The 18,404-nt window shown below is 41.6% G+C and overlaps 1 protein-coding gene across 6 annotated transcripts in view; it reads right to left on the bottom strand.

The window, feature by feature from the left end:
* The window catches only part of cep295 (centrosomal protein 295), a 107,552-nt gene that overhangs the window by 47,181 nt on the left and 41,967 nt on the right, over nt 1–18,404 (bottom strand). For 4 of the 6 annotated variants that reach the window (XM_073043340.1, XM_073043339.1, XM_073043335.1 and 1 more), the window contains 6 exons: nt 16,487–16,593; nt 12,528–12,710; nt 11,636–11,724; nt 10,479–11,118; nt 1,061–1,286; nt 45–224 (listed from right to left, as the gene is read on the bottom strand). In XM_073043340.1, the coding sequence (XP_072899441.1) occupies nt 45–224; nt 1,061–1,286; nt 10,479–11,118; nt 11,636–11,724; nt 12,528–12,710; nt 16,487–16,593 (1,425 nt within the window). The remainder of the gene's footprint in view (nt 1–44; nt 225–1,060; nt 1,287–10,478; nt 11,119–11,635; nt 11,725–12,527; nt 12,711–16,486; nt 16,594–18,404) is intronic. The other 2 variants (XM_073043337.1, XM_073043338.1) reach the window with 2 other exon arrangements.

Raw genomic sequence — 18,404 nt, forward strand, 5'->3', positions numbered from 1 at the left:
TCATGCCCCATTATCACAAGAAAGGAATTTTAAAAAAATCTTACCATACATAGACAGTCTGTCACTTTTAGGTGATTCCACCTCCTGAATGGAACTTAATTCATGCTGGTCAATTAATCCACAAAGCCCCAACCTCGTCTTTGTTACAGGTGGTTTAGAACGCTTGTAATGTTGAGTTTCTCTTATAACAGCTTCAACATTGGAACATTCTGTAGAGCAACTACCTTTGAAATATAGGATAACTTAATAAAAACATTTTTTCAAATCCAATTTGTTAGACAAAAATGTTCAGATGCTTAATTTGCATTTCATCCATCATTTTAAACAAACCTCCCCAATACATGCAACATGCTCAGAGGCCATACTCAAAATTCTTTCACAACCATACACCTACTTTTCACAGATCTTCTACCAATCTTCCTCTGCTGCATCACACTGCACTCCAATATCCCGTGGAGGCCCCAGTTACATTGTCAGGAACACAGGACATGCCATGTTGTTCACAAGTCTGACTGGAGGAAATTACCAGGCAGATAGAGTAAAAGATTCAAGGATGTGCTCAAAGCTCCCTTGAAATGAATGCAATATCCCCATTGACTTCTAGGAATTTTCTGGTCTACGAATAAAATAATAAGGATTCTACCCAGCCACCCACCGTGTTAATCCCCACCTGCACTACCTCTACAACAGATTGCAATTCCCACATTTACCTCATTAGCCATTTCAAAAAGATTAACAAAACTCAAGAGGAAATAATTTGTTCTCAACCCAGAGGGACTGTCTAATGTGGTGGCTTGGGATACATGTAGGAAGGAAAATTGATTCACTATCACATATTATTTAGCCATACATCAAATTCAAAGCCACAAAATAATAGCTGCCATTTTTCTGAGCATGTTTAAAGTCAAAACTAACTAAAAACAGACAAATATAATGGGTGAAATGGTAACTTTATAAAAGCTTCCATATTTATTGTTTAAGGGTCCCCAATCTAAAATCTAATTATTTTTTTAAAATTCAAACACACAAATACAGCTACACAATTTACAGTTAAAATTACCAGCTTGTTCTGTTTTGAAATCATAATACCAAAAAGGCAATAATGCTTCATTTATTTGAACTGATGGTGCTGAACCTTTGTCCTGCTCTTCATCGTTGAAATCAGGATTCTTATTGGTTGATCCAGTATTAAAATTCTCAAAGGAGCACATCGGGTACGGCATGAGAGGAAGCTGCTTAACATTTTCACTTGTGGGCATTACCTCCTGTATGGCCAGGTGTCCAGACTAGAAAGAAGAATATTTAGAAGTTATGCCTCAACAAGCACATTTTAACCCCTTTGATCTGCTACTTTAAAAAAAACACAAAAATCCAAACTGAATTACAATACTAAATATACAACCATACGCACTAATTGAAAAAAAAAACTTTACAGAAATAACAAAATGTGTTGAAGCTGAAAAACTAAAATTTTAGAAACAGTTATCTTAGATCAGTTTATGCCACAGAGCACATATCCAGTAAGAGCTTGGGCTACACCACCAGTAAAAGTTATGGTCTGGTGAATAACCGGCTTCTCAGAGGAAATATTCCAAATTGATGAATCAAGGGAAATACTAAAGTGCAAAAACACTATTCCTGAAGGTTGAGTAGGGCTAAGCTCTGATGTATCCATACAGATTGAAGGCGTTTATGCTAGAGCCATACTTGACACAGGTTCTCAAGTTACTTTGCTTTACAGATCCTTCTAAATGAGGCATTTAGCATTCATGCCACTCAGTGTCCTTGAGATTTGGGGGCCAAGTACTGATGAGTACCCGTACGATGGTCACTTGTCATTGAAACTGAGAGGTTTCAGAAGCAAATGTTGGAATAACCAAAATCATTGACACACCAGCAGTGGTCTGTCTGGTTCCGGTTGAAAAGATGAAGCTTCCATTCTTGTGGGAACAAATACTCCCATTATGAGAAGGCTTGTGGGAGCACAGAAAAGAAATGAAGAGAATTTTTTGAAGACCTTGTCCATTCACCCAATGTTCAGAACTGCTTTTGAGAAGGTACATGTTCCTCCTAAGCTGAATGATGAACAGAAACAAGGAACTGTACGGTACACCCAGTCTAAACCTGTCACATTACATCCTGGAGGAGTAGCTAGAGTGACAGAGGATACCCCTTTCTGAGAGAGGTCTCACCGGTTAGCAGCAGTGGAGGTTGAAGATGTTTAGCAGCACCTGCGTAAACTGAAGGTACCCCAGTTCAGTCATAGGGCAGGGGGACCTGAGCTGCTGGAAGGTATGACAAGGGAGGCATCCCCTCGTAGACAGGAAAGGTCACAAGGAGGCTGAAGCTAGAGAAACTGAAGATGCAATAAGCAGGTCTCAGAGAGTCAGGAACTCCTTAGCTGGACTGGCAGAGGATGAACCTGAGAAACATCAGTTCCCATGATGAGATACATTACTTCCATTTACAAATGGATTGGGGGTCCTGAAATCACAAAATTCATTTGAATGTTGTATTATTAATAATGGTTTTAATAAGTTCCTAAGTCATGAGGGCATTACTATTTAATCTAATGTTGGGAAGAGTGCTTTGGTTAAAGGAGCTATGTTGTCCAACTTAGGAATGTATCCCAGCCAACCAGATTGTGGCATGTGTGAAAAGGTTATAGAAAGCTGTAGGGAAGAGTTTTCTAAAGGACAGTAGTCTGGTTTGGGGTCCTTTGGCGGGAGCTGCGGAAGGGAAGATGCCACAGAACACCATTGGAAGGAGAGCCCCCATTGCAAGAAGTACTTTGTGCAGACAAATGGCCCCAAGGAGGAAGGGCTAATACTTCTGAGAGAAAGCCAATTTGTTTGAGATGTCTTAGAGAGTTCACAAAGTGGCAGGTGCTTTCACACAGACAGTGGATCTAGCGCGCGAGTGAAGAGATACACCCCCAACTACACCAGAATAAGCTCCAACATTTATGTGCAATGGATTTGTTTAACTGTAATGGGCCTTTTTATTTTTCTTTACTTTTTCTGCAACTTTTTCTTAAAGTCGAAAATTTGGTAAATCTACTTTATAATTTTATGCTGGTGTACGGGCAGTATTTACACAACATTCATTCAAATCAAGGTTCCTTCATTCGGAATTTCACGACATTCCTGTATGGTTGAACCCCAAGTCATACCGGCCCTAAACACAAGTTGTTTATGAAAGACTGCCTTCTCACCATTGAGTCACGTGGCTGTTAGCAGAATTAGCTAACGAGCCAAGTTTGTGTGAGCCCTGGTAAGAGGGTTCCACATCTATCACTAAAAACAAAAGTAGTGCATATAAGACTACTTTGTTAGTGTAGCATATGGAATTAGTAGAGCAATGATCGACTATCTGTTGGGTTGGGTGACAGCTTAAATATTTCTCTACTCATACCTTATGGGGTCTGTAGGTCTCTTAGTGAAAATGTCTGCCAAATAGGATTGATAGCTGAATTCTTTCGGAATTTGGACTCATCTGTAAACGTTAATATATTGTGCAAGCCCAAGAAATGTTATGCGTCTTGGATATTGTGAGATTAAGGAATGAGATAACAAGGAGAGACCACGGAAATGTTTAACTGATCTACGAGACTGCCAATGGACACATGTGCTGTTTGAATGGAAAAATGATCAGTACTGGACCACAAAGGATTTGTCTATCTGTTGATGACTCTGCATTTGTGAATTTGAGAGCTGCCTTTCAAACCTCTGTTGGAATTTCACCTGGACCTGAATTGAGGTTGGTGCCCGAGACCAAAAGATGGTTTCACCAGTCAGAATTGGACTTCCTCTGACAGCAATCAAGTGATGACTAGAAACCTTAGCCCAGAAATCTTTGACTTGCTATGTGTGGTTTATTTGTGCTATCTATTTTATGATAATAAACGAGGCTCAAGTTTCTTTGCTGTGCTTGTACACTTATTACATCTCCTGGACACTCAAATAATTGGTTCTGATCAACCCAGCCTGCTACAGTTAGCTGGAAGAGTTTTCTAGGTAGAAAGGGAGAATCTACCTGCTTAAATAGTGGGCACTGCAGCTAAATGTACTGTGGAAGATCAACAAGGAAGTTATCCAGCATTTAAAGAGTAGGTGGTTACAGTATAACCTCTTTTTAGTGAGGGCACCCGTAGCTATATATAATCTGATAGGGCTTAAGATCTTTGGAGTTCAGCAAATCCAATACCAGCACAGACTGAAGCAAAGTGCCAAGGTGGAACAATCAAGACAATCAATCAAGTCACTTTTATTGTCATTTCAACCATAACTGCTGGTATGGTACATAGTAAAAATGAGACAACGTGTACATGGTGTTACATGACACAGTACAAAAACTAGACTGAACTACGTAAAAAAAACCAACACAGAGAAAGCTACACTAGACTACAGACCTACACAGTACCGCATAAAGTGCACAAAAACAGTGCTGGCATTACAATAAATAATAAACAGGACAATAGGGCAAGGTGTCAGTCAGGGCTTCGAGTATTGAGGAGTCTGATGGCTTGGGGGAAGAAACGGTTACATAGTCTGGTCATGATAGCCCGAATGCTTCCGAGCCTTTTCCCAGATGGCAGGAGGGAGAAGAGATTGTATGAGGGGTGCATGGGGTCCTTCATAATGCTGTTTCCTTTGCGGATGCAGCGTGTAGTGTAAACGTCTGTGATGGCGGGAAGAGAGACCCCGATGATCTTCTCAGCTGACCTCACTATCCGCTGCAGGGTCTTGCGATCTGAGATGGTGCAATTTCCGAACCAGGCAGTGATGCAGCTGCTCAGGATGCTCTCAATACAACCCCTGTAAAATGTGATGAGGATGGGGGGTGGGAGATGGACTTTCCTCAGCCTTCGCAGGAAGTAGAGACGCTGCTGGGCTTTCTTTGCAATGGAGCTGGTGTTGAGGGACCAGGTGAGATTCTCTGTCAGGCGAACACCAAGAAATTTGGTGCTCTTTACGATCTCTACCAAGGAGCCATTGATGTTCAGCGGGGAGTGGTCGCTCCGTGCCCTCCTGAAGTCAACAACCATCTCTTTTGTTCATATTAAGATAGGTTGTTGGCTCTGCACCAGTCCATTAGCCTCTGTAAGCTGACTCGTCATTCTTGCTGATGAGACCTACCATGGTCGTGTCATCGGCGAACTTGATGATATAGTTTGAGCTGTGTGTTGCAGCACAGTCGTGGGTCAGCAGAGTGGAACAGTAGTGGACTGAGCACGCAGCCCTGGGGAGACCCCATGCTCAGTGTGATGGTGTTGGAGATGCTGCTCCCGATCCGGACTGACTGAGGTCTCCCAGTCAGAAAGTCTAGGATCCAGCTGCAGAGGGAGGTGTTCAGGCCCAGTAGGTTCAGCTTTCCAATCAGTTTCTGAGGGATGATTGTGTTGAATGCTGAACTGAAGTCTATGAACAGCATCCGAACGTATGTATCTTTTTTGTCCAGGTGGGTTAGGGCCAGGTGGAGGGTGGTGGAAATGGCATCATCCGTTGAGCGGTTGGGACAGAATGCAAACTGCAGGGGGTCCAGTGAGGGGGGCAGCAGGGTCTTGATGTGCCTCATGACGAGCCTCTCGAAACACTTCATGATGATGGATGTGAGTGCAACGGGACAGCAGTCATTTCTTCGTCATGGGGACGATGGTGGTGGCCTTGAAGCACGTTGGAACAGTGGCGCTGCTCAGGGAGATGTTGAAGATGTCAGTGAGAACATCTGCTAGCTGGTCTGCACATCCTCTGAGCATTCTACCAGGGATGTTGTCTGGTCCAGCAGCCTTCCGTGGGTTGACCCTGCACAGAGTTCTTCTCATGTTGGCCACGGTGAGACACAGCACCTGGACATTTGTAGGAGGGGTGGACTTCCTCGCCGCCACGTCATTTTCCACCTCAAACTGGGCGTAGAAGTTATTCAGCGCAGCTGGGAGGGAGGCATCACCTGCACAGGCATTGGTAATGGTAATGTAATTGGTGATGTCCTGGATACCCTTCCACATGCGCCGCGTGTCGCCGCTGTCCTGGAAGTGGCTGTGGATTCGCTGGGCATGTGCACGCTTTGCCCCTCTGATGGCTCGGGACAGTTTGGCCCTTGCTGTTGTTAGAGCTGCCTTGTTGCCTGCTCTGAAGGCGGAGTCGCAGGACCTCAGCAGCGCACGCACCTCTGTGGTCATCCATGGCTTCTGGTTAGCGCGTATAGTGATGGTCTTGGACAGAGTAACATCATCAATGCACTTGCTGATGTAGCTGGTCACTGATGCTGTGTACTCCTCCAAGTTGGTAGAGTCGCCATTGGTTGCAGCCTTCCTGAACATGTGCAGTCAGCGTGCTCAAAGCAGTCTTGCAGAGCAGAGATGGCTCCTGCTGGCCAGGTTTTCACCTGCTTCTGAATTGGTCTGGAGTGCCTGACGAGCGGTCTGTATGCTGGGATTAGCATAACAGAGATGTGGTCTGAGTAACCGAGGTGGGGACGGGGCTCTGCCCGGTACACGTCGGGGATGTTTGTATAAACTAGGTCCAACACGTTCTCTCCCCTCATTGTAAGTCTACATACTGATGGAATTTGGGGAGCACTGACTTAAGGTTTGCGTGGTTAAAATCACCGGCGACATTAAACAGACCATCAGGGTGTGCGTTCTGCAGTTGGCTAATAGCCCCGTACAGTTCACAGAGCGCCTCCTTAGCATTAGCACTGGGGGGAATGTAGACACCGAATATAAGGACAGAGGTGAATTCCTGTGGCGAGTAAAATGGTCTGCATCTAACAGCCACAAACTCCACTAGCGATGAGCAGTGTCTGGAAACCAGCACAGAGTTCTTACACCATTCCGTGTTGATGTAAATACACACACCACCACCGCGAGTCTTACCAGAGATAACTGCATCTCTGTCTGCACGAAACAAGGTGAGCCCGTCTAGCTGAAATCCCATCAGTGAGCCATGTCTCTGTGAAGACATATGCGGAGCAAACTCTGTACTCCCGCCGAGTCTTACTTTGGAGTCGGATGTAGTCCATTTTATTGTCCAGGGAGTGGACATTGGAGAGCAGAATGGACAGGAGAGCCGGCCAGCTAGGGTTTGCTTTTAGCCTGGCACGGACCCCTGCCCATTTGCCTCGCTTCTGCTTCCTCGCACATCGCTTTTGACGTCTCCGGAGACCAGCATCAGGCAAGTCCGAGGAATGTAGGCCTGTTACCCTCAGCAAGCTGAAGTCGTGTAATTCAGCCAGCAGATCTTTGTGAAGGTTTGTTTTTGGGTGATCTCTGTACTGTAGTAGTATCTGGCGATGGTAGATAGCCGCTCTGTTATCCATGTGCCCTAATCAAAAATTGTGTATCAACTTAAAATAGAAAATTAAATTAAAGTAACACCAGGTCTGAAAGGCTGCTGCTGCCATGCCGCGCCGCCTCATGGGAATATGATTTAATCCTGTAGGAGAATCAAGTAGTACAAGTCATGGTTTAAAATAAGTAGTTACTCACTTCAGACAGTCAAGGTGAAATTTTCCCCCTCAGTTAATTGTGAGACGAGGGAAGTCTATTCCTCAAACAGCAGTCGATAGCGTTTTTGAACATTCTTAAGAAGGTGAAAAGTTACAAGGAGTAGGCAGGAATACGAATTTGACGTTACAATCCATATTTTATTTTAAAGGAGAAAGATAAATAACCAACCGTTGCTCCTAATTTGTATGATTATATGTACATTTTGAAGTCCCTAGTAGATCCATCTCATCAGCAAATATTAGTCAATTCAATTCCTAACATTCACCAATGCCCAATTTGTGGTAAACCACAATGACCTTTCCATGAAGGCAGTTGAATGTAGCAGCAAGAAGCCATGATAAAGCAGAAGGCTAGGACATCAAAGGAAAGGCACTCAAGTTTTTGTACAAAGGAACATGGCTGTCATCTTTGGACAACAATCATTCCAACCCAAGTGACCAGAAAGTGAACTGAACCCCACAAATACTATGGCTACTATAGTTTAGAGGGACAGGAGATGAGTTGCTTACTACAGGAGGGCAAGTCTAAGACATGGGATCCTGTAGTAAGCAACTCACCTCCTGTCCCTCTAAAGCTTTTCCACCATCCATAAAGCACATGGCAAAACTGAGTGGGATTGTGATCTGTAACACCACAAAGAAGCTTCAAGTTGAATTTGTAGGCAAATACATGCAAATGCAGTTTAATGTGGATAAATATAAAGTTATTCACTTTGGTAGAGAAAGTAGGAGGGTAGAGTTGTTTTTTTTTAACCACTTCAGTAGGGAGAACAAAAAGGGAAAAACTTCCCCCCTTCCCCTACATACAAATACACAAGTCACTGAAAATAAACAGACAATAAATTCAGTAAATTCATTCTTGTGGCATTGTGCGCACAGAAGGAATGTAGCCAAGGAGATTGCAAGACCCCATGTGAAGAGAGATCTGGACATCTAAAGCAGCATTAGGAACTTAGAAGTGCAAGAGGGAATCCGATTGAAATTTACAAAACTCAGTTAGAAGACTGAATACGGGGTGAATGCCTCCCTGGTTAAGTTGCCAGGGACAAACCGTCACATTCAGAGTATTTTAGGGTAAACGCTATTATGATTTTAACTATTAATTTCTTCACCCAGAGAATAGTGAACGTAGAATTCACAACAACAGAAGGAAATGGAGGCCAAGTCCCTGGATACACTTAAGCAGGAGTTACATAGATTTCTAAAAACAAAAGATCTGGAAAACAGGAATAGATGATTATATTCAACTGTAGAGCAGGCTCAAAATAGCTTAATACCACTCTTATTTTGTATGTTACCATGTAAGTCAGAGGCATGATGGTATACACTCCATTTGCATGGATGAGTACAGTTCCAATATGCAAAATACTCATCAGCAAAGACAAAGCAACCCACTTGACTGGCACACATCCACTCCTCTAAACATTTGCCCCTTCAACTGGCTCACCCTGACTGCAGTGACCCTAAAATTACTAAACTAGGTCATCTTGGTGGCATTCATCATACCTGCAGCTTTTACCACCAAGGACAAAGTGCAAGCACATGGGAACACCAATGCTTGCAGGTCCCACTATAAGTCACATACCATTTTTATTTGGAACGTATTCATTCCTTGAATAATGCTGGATTTAAATCCAGACATACATTACAAGTGCCTGAAGATAGCTCTTCAGCACTTTTGAGAGTATTAGACATAGGTAATAAATGCCTCACCAGTGACAACTACATGTGGGATCAGCAAAGAGTGAATGCAAAATAATTAACTGAACTCACCAGAAATAAATCCAGAGTGTGTATTGAAAATGATTTCTTAAATTTATTGAAATGTTGAGTCCAGAAAACTAACTTATTAAGCTGAAAATGAGCTGCTCTTTTAGCTTACAATTAGTTTCAGTGGAGTAGTACAATATGTCAAGGAAGTGTTTGCACATATGCATGAGGGTGGGTAGATATCATCATTCAAGTGATAATGGAACAGACAGTTAAAAGGGTTGGAATCAAACTTGCTGACTGGCTTCCTAAACTGCTCCATTGAAGTGTAGCACAAGCTCAAAGAACAGCAATTCATCTAATTAGGCAAAATACGATCTTGAAGTCAAGAGTTCAACAATTTTAGATACTCAGCATTCCAATATTTCATTTTACAAATTTTCTACAATTACACCATCTCCTCCTCCTCCATGAAAACATTATGCTATCACTCCTGTCATTTACCCCATCAGACCATCTCCTCTGTACTGTCTTCCACAAAGTTGTTACCCAATCTGCAACTGGACTTCCCAATGTACAGCTCATTGGTGGGCTGGAAGCTAAAAGGATAGTGATCCATTTCCTGCACTTGCACTAAATTGAAAATACAATCCATAAATGTGACAAGCTCATTCTAACTCATTCTGATTTCTATGTTTAGCCCCAACACAATTCCATCAAATCTCAACACAAGTTCAGGGAAGAATATCTTCCGACCAGGTACATTACAACCTTCCAGACTTAGCTTCAAGTTCAACAGTTTCAGATAATATATACTTTTAAGTGTTTATTAGAGATTTCTAGCATTAACAACACACTACACATTCACGACAAATCTGAATTTATACCACTTCCTGACTGACCTTATGCTCATTACCACCTTCCTATCACTTGTCATTTTACTTTACTTTGTACTGCCTTTCAGCCCTCAGATCTTTGCTTATACAGCTCCCCCATATTATTAGCTGCACTTATAAAATCCTGTTTAATTCCAACTTTTCCCAGTTGTATACCAAATGTGAACTGTTTCTCTCACCATATGTGCTGCAAGTCCTGCTGAGTACTTATACTTGTTTCCAATGCATTACTCCAAACACCCCAGTATAAGCTCCACACTTGGGAAGTCATAAATCACCTACCTACATAAATATATTAGTTTGCACTACAATCACATTCTTCACTCTGTACATGGAAACCACTTTGAGATGAGCAACATGTACCTGATTTCCAGTCCATTTCTTCTCCATGCCTTGATATTGTTGTTGCTGCATCTGGTCCATTAATTGGTTTTGTCTACAAATGAATTCTTGTTGTAATTTCTGTGTGGCAAGCAGATCTTGCCTCTGCCTCCATAGTTGTTGCTGCAATCCTTTTAAGTGTTCTTGCTGGAAAGAAAGATCCACTGATGAAGTGGATACTCTTTCCTGATTCCTTAGTATGTCAATAGGGCTAGTCAAGGGTAGCGAGCACACTGACTGCAATCTTTCCTCTGCAATTTCTGTTGTTCCTGGTTGTGTTTGTATGGCCTTCAATTGATCCTCCATTAAACCCACATGACTCAGGACTTGCTCTGACTCAACTGCATCTAAAATCGTCAGGCAAGGTTCTAATACTTCCACACCATTTACTTCAAAACCATGCCTTTCAGATCTTAAAAGATCAGGGTGATGCTTGCTTTCTCCATGCACAACTAAGGGGCTGTGATTAACATTGATATGGGCTCTGGGTTCATTATGGCAATTCTGAGCAGGGAGGCAGCTTGCAGAAGTGGAATCAGAAGGCAATCCTTTTTCCAACAGATATTCATTTAATTGTTTCCTGGTTTCTTCCACTGATGTTTTACGTAACCTTAAAATAAAACTGATTTGTGAAATAAGGCCTTAATACAACAATACTGATTGCTTTCTTACAGAAAAGATACAAATGTAAACAAACCCAAAGGCAAGCTCCCGAATAAAAATATATCATTATTCTCATGAAGAACATTTAAAATTCACTTGTAAAAACTCGATTACATCTTATAATTATAATGATAGAATGTTTTTCCTTTTTTCAATTGAAGTTTTAAAAATGAAAATCATAAAATAACTGGTGTTAGAAATCTAAAATAAAAACAACACAGGAAATAGTCAGCAAGTCAGAATGTATCTGTGGGAAGACAAATTAGTATTTTAGGTTATACCCAGTGAAATACACATGATTATTTAATCTAACTCAGATAGATAGGCTGCTGTGATGAAATGTCAGTACAATTGTCGAGTCCAAGTCTGAACTGCATTGTTTATTTATCAATCCTTCTTTAGATGGTTTGCAATAAAACAGATAATTTCATCAATAACTGCAACAATCATCAACACATTTACATTGAGCTTTTCACCTGTTTTGCTCAATAAGGTGCTGTAGATACTGATGGATTTCATCTTCTGGAGAAACTTCACTTGACACAATGCTCTTGGAGTGTTTCAACTGCAAAGAACAAAATAAGCCAAGCAATTTTCAGCAACTAGCCTAAACATGACAACACATCCATATCAAGCTTTGATCCACATTTATTTCCCTATTTCCATTTCCATTTTACTAATTTTCACATGGTTAAGGCAATGATCCAGAGATTATTGCCCTAATGGCTCTGCTTTTCATTTTTGCCCTGAGCTCTTCACAATCCTTCAGAAGAATTGCTTTCCTTATTGTACCTGTGGCCTTAGTGCATACATGGACTATGAACACTGAATCCTGGCCCATCCTATTCCAAGCTCTTCTTCAGTCCAGAAGAGATGTCCTTAATGCTAGCATTATGTGGACAATACAGTGATTTACTCTCCTTGGTGCAAGGCACAGTATCTATTCCCATGTTGAGCCCTACAAATACCGCATTTCTCTTCGCTCCTCACACTTGAATAGCTTCCTGTACCATGGTGTTATAGAAGTTTACACATCCTATCCGCAGTCCTCGCCCTGAACCAGACATGAACATCCTGTCTCTTAGACAAGGGCAATATAATTAGCAATCTGAAATTAGCAAACTATTTAATTGCTTGCTTTTAAATAAAATGCCATACTAAATGCATGTCAGATGGTAGGTTTACCTCTCACCTTCTATAATGAAAATGTTTATTTAATGACAAGATGAAGTAAGGCTACAAATTTCAGGTTATTAAACGCTTTACTTGCTTCAGCATTCATACACATGGGTGCTCTAAATATCTCAATGAGAATCGCAGATTACTGTCAATCCTTTTTTCTCTAGACATTTCAAAAAAATGTTCTACCTGTTCATCCTCCTGCCAGGTTTGCCTTTCAGAATCACTAATCAGTCTTTCTGGTAGTTGTGCTGCTCCTTGCAGCTGTTGTAACTGAGATATTCGCAAATTAGCTTCAAGGTCATGCTTTTGATGTTCAGACTGCCACAGCAAAGCCAACTGTTCTTGCTTCTGCTGCTCCAAGTCACGCAACTGATGAACAAAAATCAAAGCAACCAAATTTTAAACAATTTAATTTCGCCTTTTATCCTATATCAGCTTCAAGAAAAGCTTATTGGATGATGCAGCAAGATAGAAAAGGAATGCAGAAGCCCTTCATAAATCTGTAATTCAGGAGCTTTGTGCCTACAAGAAGAGTTTTATTACATCTTCACCACACAATATGATACCTGATGCTATCAATGCAATTTAGGGGTGGCATGCACTGTTCACACTAACATGCATAAATTCTAGCCTCATGTTCCACCAGAAACACCAATTCTAGTCTCATTCCAAGACCAAGGAGATGGTGGTGGACTTTAGGAGATCTAGGCCTCATATGGAGCCAGTGATCATTAATGGAGAATGTGTGGAGCAGGTTAAGACCTACAAGTATCTGGGAGTACAGTTGGACGAGAAGCTAGACTGGACTGCCAACACAGATGCCTTGTGCAGGAAGGCACAGAGTCGACTGTACTTCCTTAGAAGGTTGGCGTCATTCAATGTCTGCAGTGAGATGCTGATGATGTTCTATAGGTCAGTTGTTGAGAGCGCCCTCTTCTTTGTGGTGGCGTGTTGGGGAGGAAGCATTAAGAAGAAGGACGCCTCACGTCTTAATAAGCTGATAAGGAAGGCGGGCTCTGTCGTGGGCAAAGTACTGGAGAGTTTAACATCGGTAGCTGAGCGAAGGGCGCTGAGTAGGCTACGGTCAATTATGGAAAACCCTGAACATCCTCTACATAGCACCATCCAGAGACAGAGAAGCAGTTTCAGCGACAGGTTACTGTCGATGCAATGCTCCTCAGACAGGATGAAGAGGTCAATACTCCCCAATGCCATTAGGCTTTACAATTCAACTGCCAGGACTTAAGAACTTTTTTTTTTTTTAAAGCTATTATTAATGCTTTTTGAGTTAGTGATTTAGATGCATGTCATATTATTACTGAGTTAAGTATTGTATGTAATGAGTTTTTGCTACAACAAGTGTATGGGACATTGGAAAAAAATGTTGAATTTCCCCATGGGGATGAATAAAGTATCTATCTATCTAGATAGATAGATAGATAGATAGATAGATAGATAGATACTTTATTCATCCCCATGGGGAAATTCAGCATTTTTTTTCCAATGTCCCATACACTTGTTGTAGCAAAAACTCATTACATACAATACAATACTTAACTCAGTAATAATATGATATGCATCTAAATCACTAGCTCAAAAAGCATTAATCTATCTATCTATCTATCCAACATCCCTCAAGTAAAATAATCCAACAATAAGATTTAAGAATAGACAGACTACCTCATGAATCAGAAAGAATTTACAGAGGTAATTTACTGAAAGGGAAATCTGTTCCCTTTTGCAAAGGTTTTGGAAAAACAAAATCTATAAAACTAAAAAGACCCAGCCACCAGCTGATTTATCAATAGCATACCAGGATAACAGTTAAATTTCTGTTTAGACGCAATACCGACAATACTGCCCAATGTAATATTGATCTCAAAGGTTTCTTTCAGCTTTTCTTCCCCACCCCCCCCCCCCCCCAACCAATTCCTCAGCTAGATTGCAAGTGTAGTTAAATATTAGTGACTTGCCCAGGTGAACAATTCACAAAATCACCGAGTTTATTCTAAACTGATCGCAATTTATTTCTGATTACATGTATCTACAAATATGGCAATCATGCAAGAAAATGGCATTGACGTATATGATCAGCCATGACTTTGATGGCTTACTCCTGCACCTAACTCTTATGTTTCTTGTTTTATTACCGTAGATTCCGGACTACAGAGCGCACCTGATTAAAAGCCGCTGGCTCTAATTTTAGAAATAAAATCAATTTTTTACTTGTACAGGCCGCACCGGATTTTAGGCCGCACCGGATTTTCGGCCGCAGGTGTCCCACGTTGTAATATGAAATATTTACACAGAAAGATATTACACGTGAGGATTTTTTAACTTTTAATTAAATCCATATGGTAACAAACAAATATATATTGCAAATGCTTTTTTTCAAACCGTGCCTATAATACGGCTACTTTTAAATATACATACGTATCGGTAACACAAATTACGTTGCATATACTTTTTTACTGAACAGCACGAACAACATTCCAATATCTCCTAGCGACTGGTAAAAATATATATACTGCAGCCTACCAGGAAAAGTTATTGATCGCCTTTAACTTAAAAGCAGCGTTTTCGCTCGGGTCTAATGAGCTCGGGTCTAATGAGCTCGCGTAACGCGATCGGGTCTAATGAGCTCGCGTAACGCGATCGGGTCTAATGAGCTCGGCTAATGTGCTCGGGTCTGATGAGCTCGCGTAACGCGATCGGGTCTAATCGGGTCTAATGAGCTCGGCTAATGTGCTCGGGTCTGATGAGCTCGCGTAACGCGATCGGGTCTAATGAGCTCGGCTAATGTGCTCGGGTCTGATGAGCTCGCGTAACGCGATCGGGTCTAATGAGCTCGGCTAATGTGCTCGGGTCTGATGAGCTCGCGTAACGCGATCGGGTCTAATGAGCTCGGCTAATGTGCTCGGGTCTGATGAGCTCGCGTAACGCGATCGGGTCTAATGAGCTCGGCTAATGTGCTCGGGTCTGATGTGCTCGGGTCTGATGAGCTCGCGTAACGCGATCGGGTCTAATCGGGTCTAATGAGCTCGGCTAATGTGCTCGGGTCTGATGAGCTCGCGTAACGCGATCGGGTCTAATGAGCTCGGCTAATGTGCTCGGGTCTGATGAGCTCGCGTAACGCGATCGGGTCTAATCGGGTCTAATGAGCTCGGCTAATGTGCTCGGGTCTGATGAGCTCGCGTAACGCGATCGGGTCTAATGAGCTCGGCTAATGTGCTCGGGTCTGATGAGCTCGCGTAACGCGATCGGGTCTAATGAGCTCGGCTAATGTGCTCGGGTCTGATGAGCTCGCGTAACGCGATCGGGTCTAATCAGGTCTAATGAGCTCGGCTAATGTGCTCGGGTCTGATGTGCTCGCGTAATGCCCCCACCTTCCCGTTTATCGCAAACCGGTATTTTTCCCACAAGACGCGGCGAAACCGGGTGTGACGTCATAGCATCCCGGGATGTAGTACAGAAAACAAATATAGTTAAAACACTTCTAACTTTAACTAACAAATGAATTACTAAGCGAAAATATTATAAACTAAGTAACTGCCATAAAGGCAGCACAATGCTTTTCTTCGAGTGTTTTCCATGTTGATGAGGGTGAGTACAAATGACTGATTTACAATAATTTAATTGTGAAAGTGCGCTTGATTTATCGTACAATTTCATTGGACCTCTGTGAACTACTCATCAATTTTATTGGTCTACTGTTACGAGGCAAAATGTTTACGAGGCGGCATGAAAAAAAACCATGTATTAGCCGCTCTGGATTAAAGGCCGCAGAGTTCAAAGCTGTTCAAAATGTGGGAAAAAAGTAGCGGCTTATAATCCGGAATCTACGGTAATTGGAAGTGACATGCTAATATTCATAAGCAGCAAAATCAAGTCTACACAGTGAACTCAGGAATAAACTTATACCCTTCTTAAAATCTAAAGAAATGATTCACCGCACTATCAAAAAAAATGGACACTGGATAAATTAAAAATCCACTCACAAAATAGTACAGCATGTATCAGTATTAAATGCTATCTTGTAAACAAGTTCTACTTTTCTGAGGATAAGAGATATAGAACAAAGAAAATGCACAAAAATACAATCCTTGAACTTAACAAATGCTCATATTGTGTTTGCACAAACATACCTGCTTTATTCGGTCAACATCAGATCGAATTCTATTTGCTTGCTCCTTTGGATGGAACAAAGTGGTATTTCCAGCTACTATGGTTTCTTCAGAAGTTTCTCTTTGATCTAAGAGTGCACAAGAACTTGAATTATGTTTTGAACATATCCCACACCTGGCTCATATGAGAGAATGAAGAGGCAAAAGATAGGAATTACAGAAAGGTAATCAGAGGCAGATGCCTGGGTGACTGTCAAGTGAGGGAAAAGGAATAGGCAGTCAGTGCAGAATACCCTTGTGGTCATTCCCCTCATTAGTAAGTATACCACTACGTATAGAGTTGGGTGGAAGACTGCTGGGATTTAAACTTGAGTTGCAGTGAAGGAGGGGGAACCAGAGCACCAGAACAGATTGTGGAATGGTTGCAGAGAAAGATGTTATGTATTATACATACAATACAATATCAGGAATCAAAAAGCTGAGCATGTTCTGAGCTGCATATATTTAAATGCAAGGAGTTTCATTTAAATAAAGCAAATTAGTGAGGGTTTCAGAAGGGGCAGGAGCAGCTCAATATTTCAGGGTTCTGTTGTTTTAGACGTGATGCAGTGGAAGGGATGAAAGAGGGAGAGGTGGCATTACTAATTAGGGAAAATATCACAGCAGTGCTGAGTCAGGACAGACTACAGAGCTCATCTAGTGAGGCTTTTGGGTACAGGTCAAGAATATGAAAGGTATCACCACGTTAATAGGTTATTATAGGCCACTCAACAGTCTATGGGATTTAGAGGACCAAATTTCTAGAAAGATTGCAGACTGTTGCAAGAAACAAGGTTGTGATAGGTGATATTAACTTTCTACATACATATTGACTGGGATTCCCATACTGTAAAGGGCTGGATGGAAAAGGTTCTCAAATGTGCTCAGGAAACATTCCTTGATCAGTACATAAAAGTCCCAACTAGACAGAATGTGATATTATATCTCCTATTAGGAGATGGGACAGGACAGATGACAGAAATTTGTGTAGGGGAACATTTTGCTACAATGCCATTAGTTTCAAGGTAATTATGGAAAAGGACAAGTCTCATTCTTGGGTTGAGATTCTAAATTGGAGAAAGCAAATTTTGATGGTATCAGAGAGAACCTGACAAGCGTAGATTGAGATGGGTTGTTTTCTGGCAAAGCTATACCTGTTAAGTGTCAGGCCAACAAAAGTGAAGCTTTGAGTGTACAGTCTGAATGCTCCTGTCAGAATAAAAGGCAAGGTTAACAGGTTTAGGGAACATTTGTTGTCAAGAAATTGAAGCCCTGGTTAAGAAAAAGGAGGTGCACAGCAAGTACAGTGCCTATAAAAAGTATTCAACCCCCTTGCAAGTTTTCATGTTTTATTGTTTTACAACATTGAATCACAGTGAATTTAATTTGGCTTTTTTTGACACTGACCAACAGAAAAAAATTAGAAATATAAAACACAAAATAATTGATTGCACAAGTATTCACCCCCTTCAAGACAGGATTTAGTAGATGCACCTTTGGCAGCAATTACAGCCTTGAGTCTGTGTGGATAGGTCTCTATCAGCTTTGCACATCTGGACACTGCTGTTTTTCTCCATTCTTCTTTACAAAACTGCTCAAGCTTTGTCAGATTGCATGGGGATCATGAGCGAACAGTCCTTTTCAAGTCCAGCACAAATTCTCAATTCGATTGAGGTCTGGACTCTGTCTTGGCCACTCCAAGACATTAACTTTGTTGTTTTTAAAGCCAAATCTACACAGGAATTGTTTATGCTTGGAGTCATTGCCTTGCTGGAAAATAAATCTTCTCTCAAGTCACAGTTCTCTTGCAGACTGCATCAAGTTTTCCTCCAGGATTTCCCTGAATTGTGCTGCATTCATTTTGCCCCCTACCTTTACAAGCCATCCAGGAACTGCAGCA

Source organism: Hemitrygon akajei, chromosome 4, assembly GCF_048418815.1.
Source record: "Hemitrygon akajei chromosome 4, sHemAka1.3, whole genome shotgun sequence".
Taxonomy (NCBI): Eukaryota; Metazoa; Chordata; class Chondrichthyes; order Myliobatiformes; family Dasyatidae; genus Hemitrygon; species Hemitrygon akajei.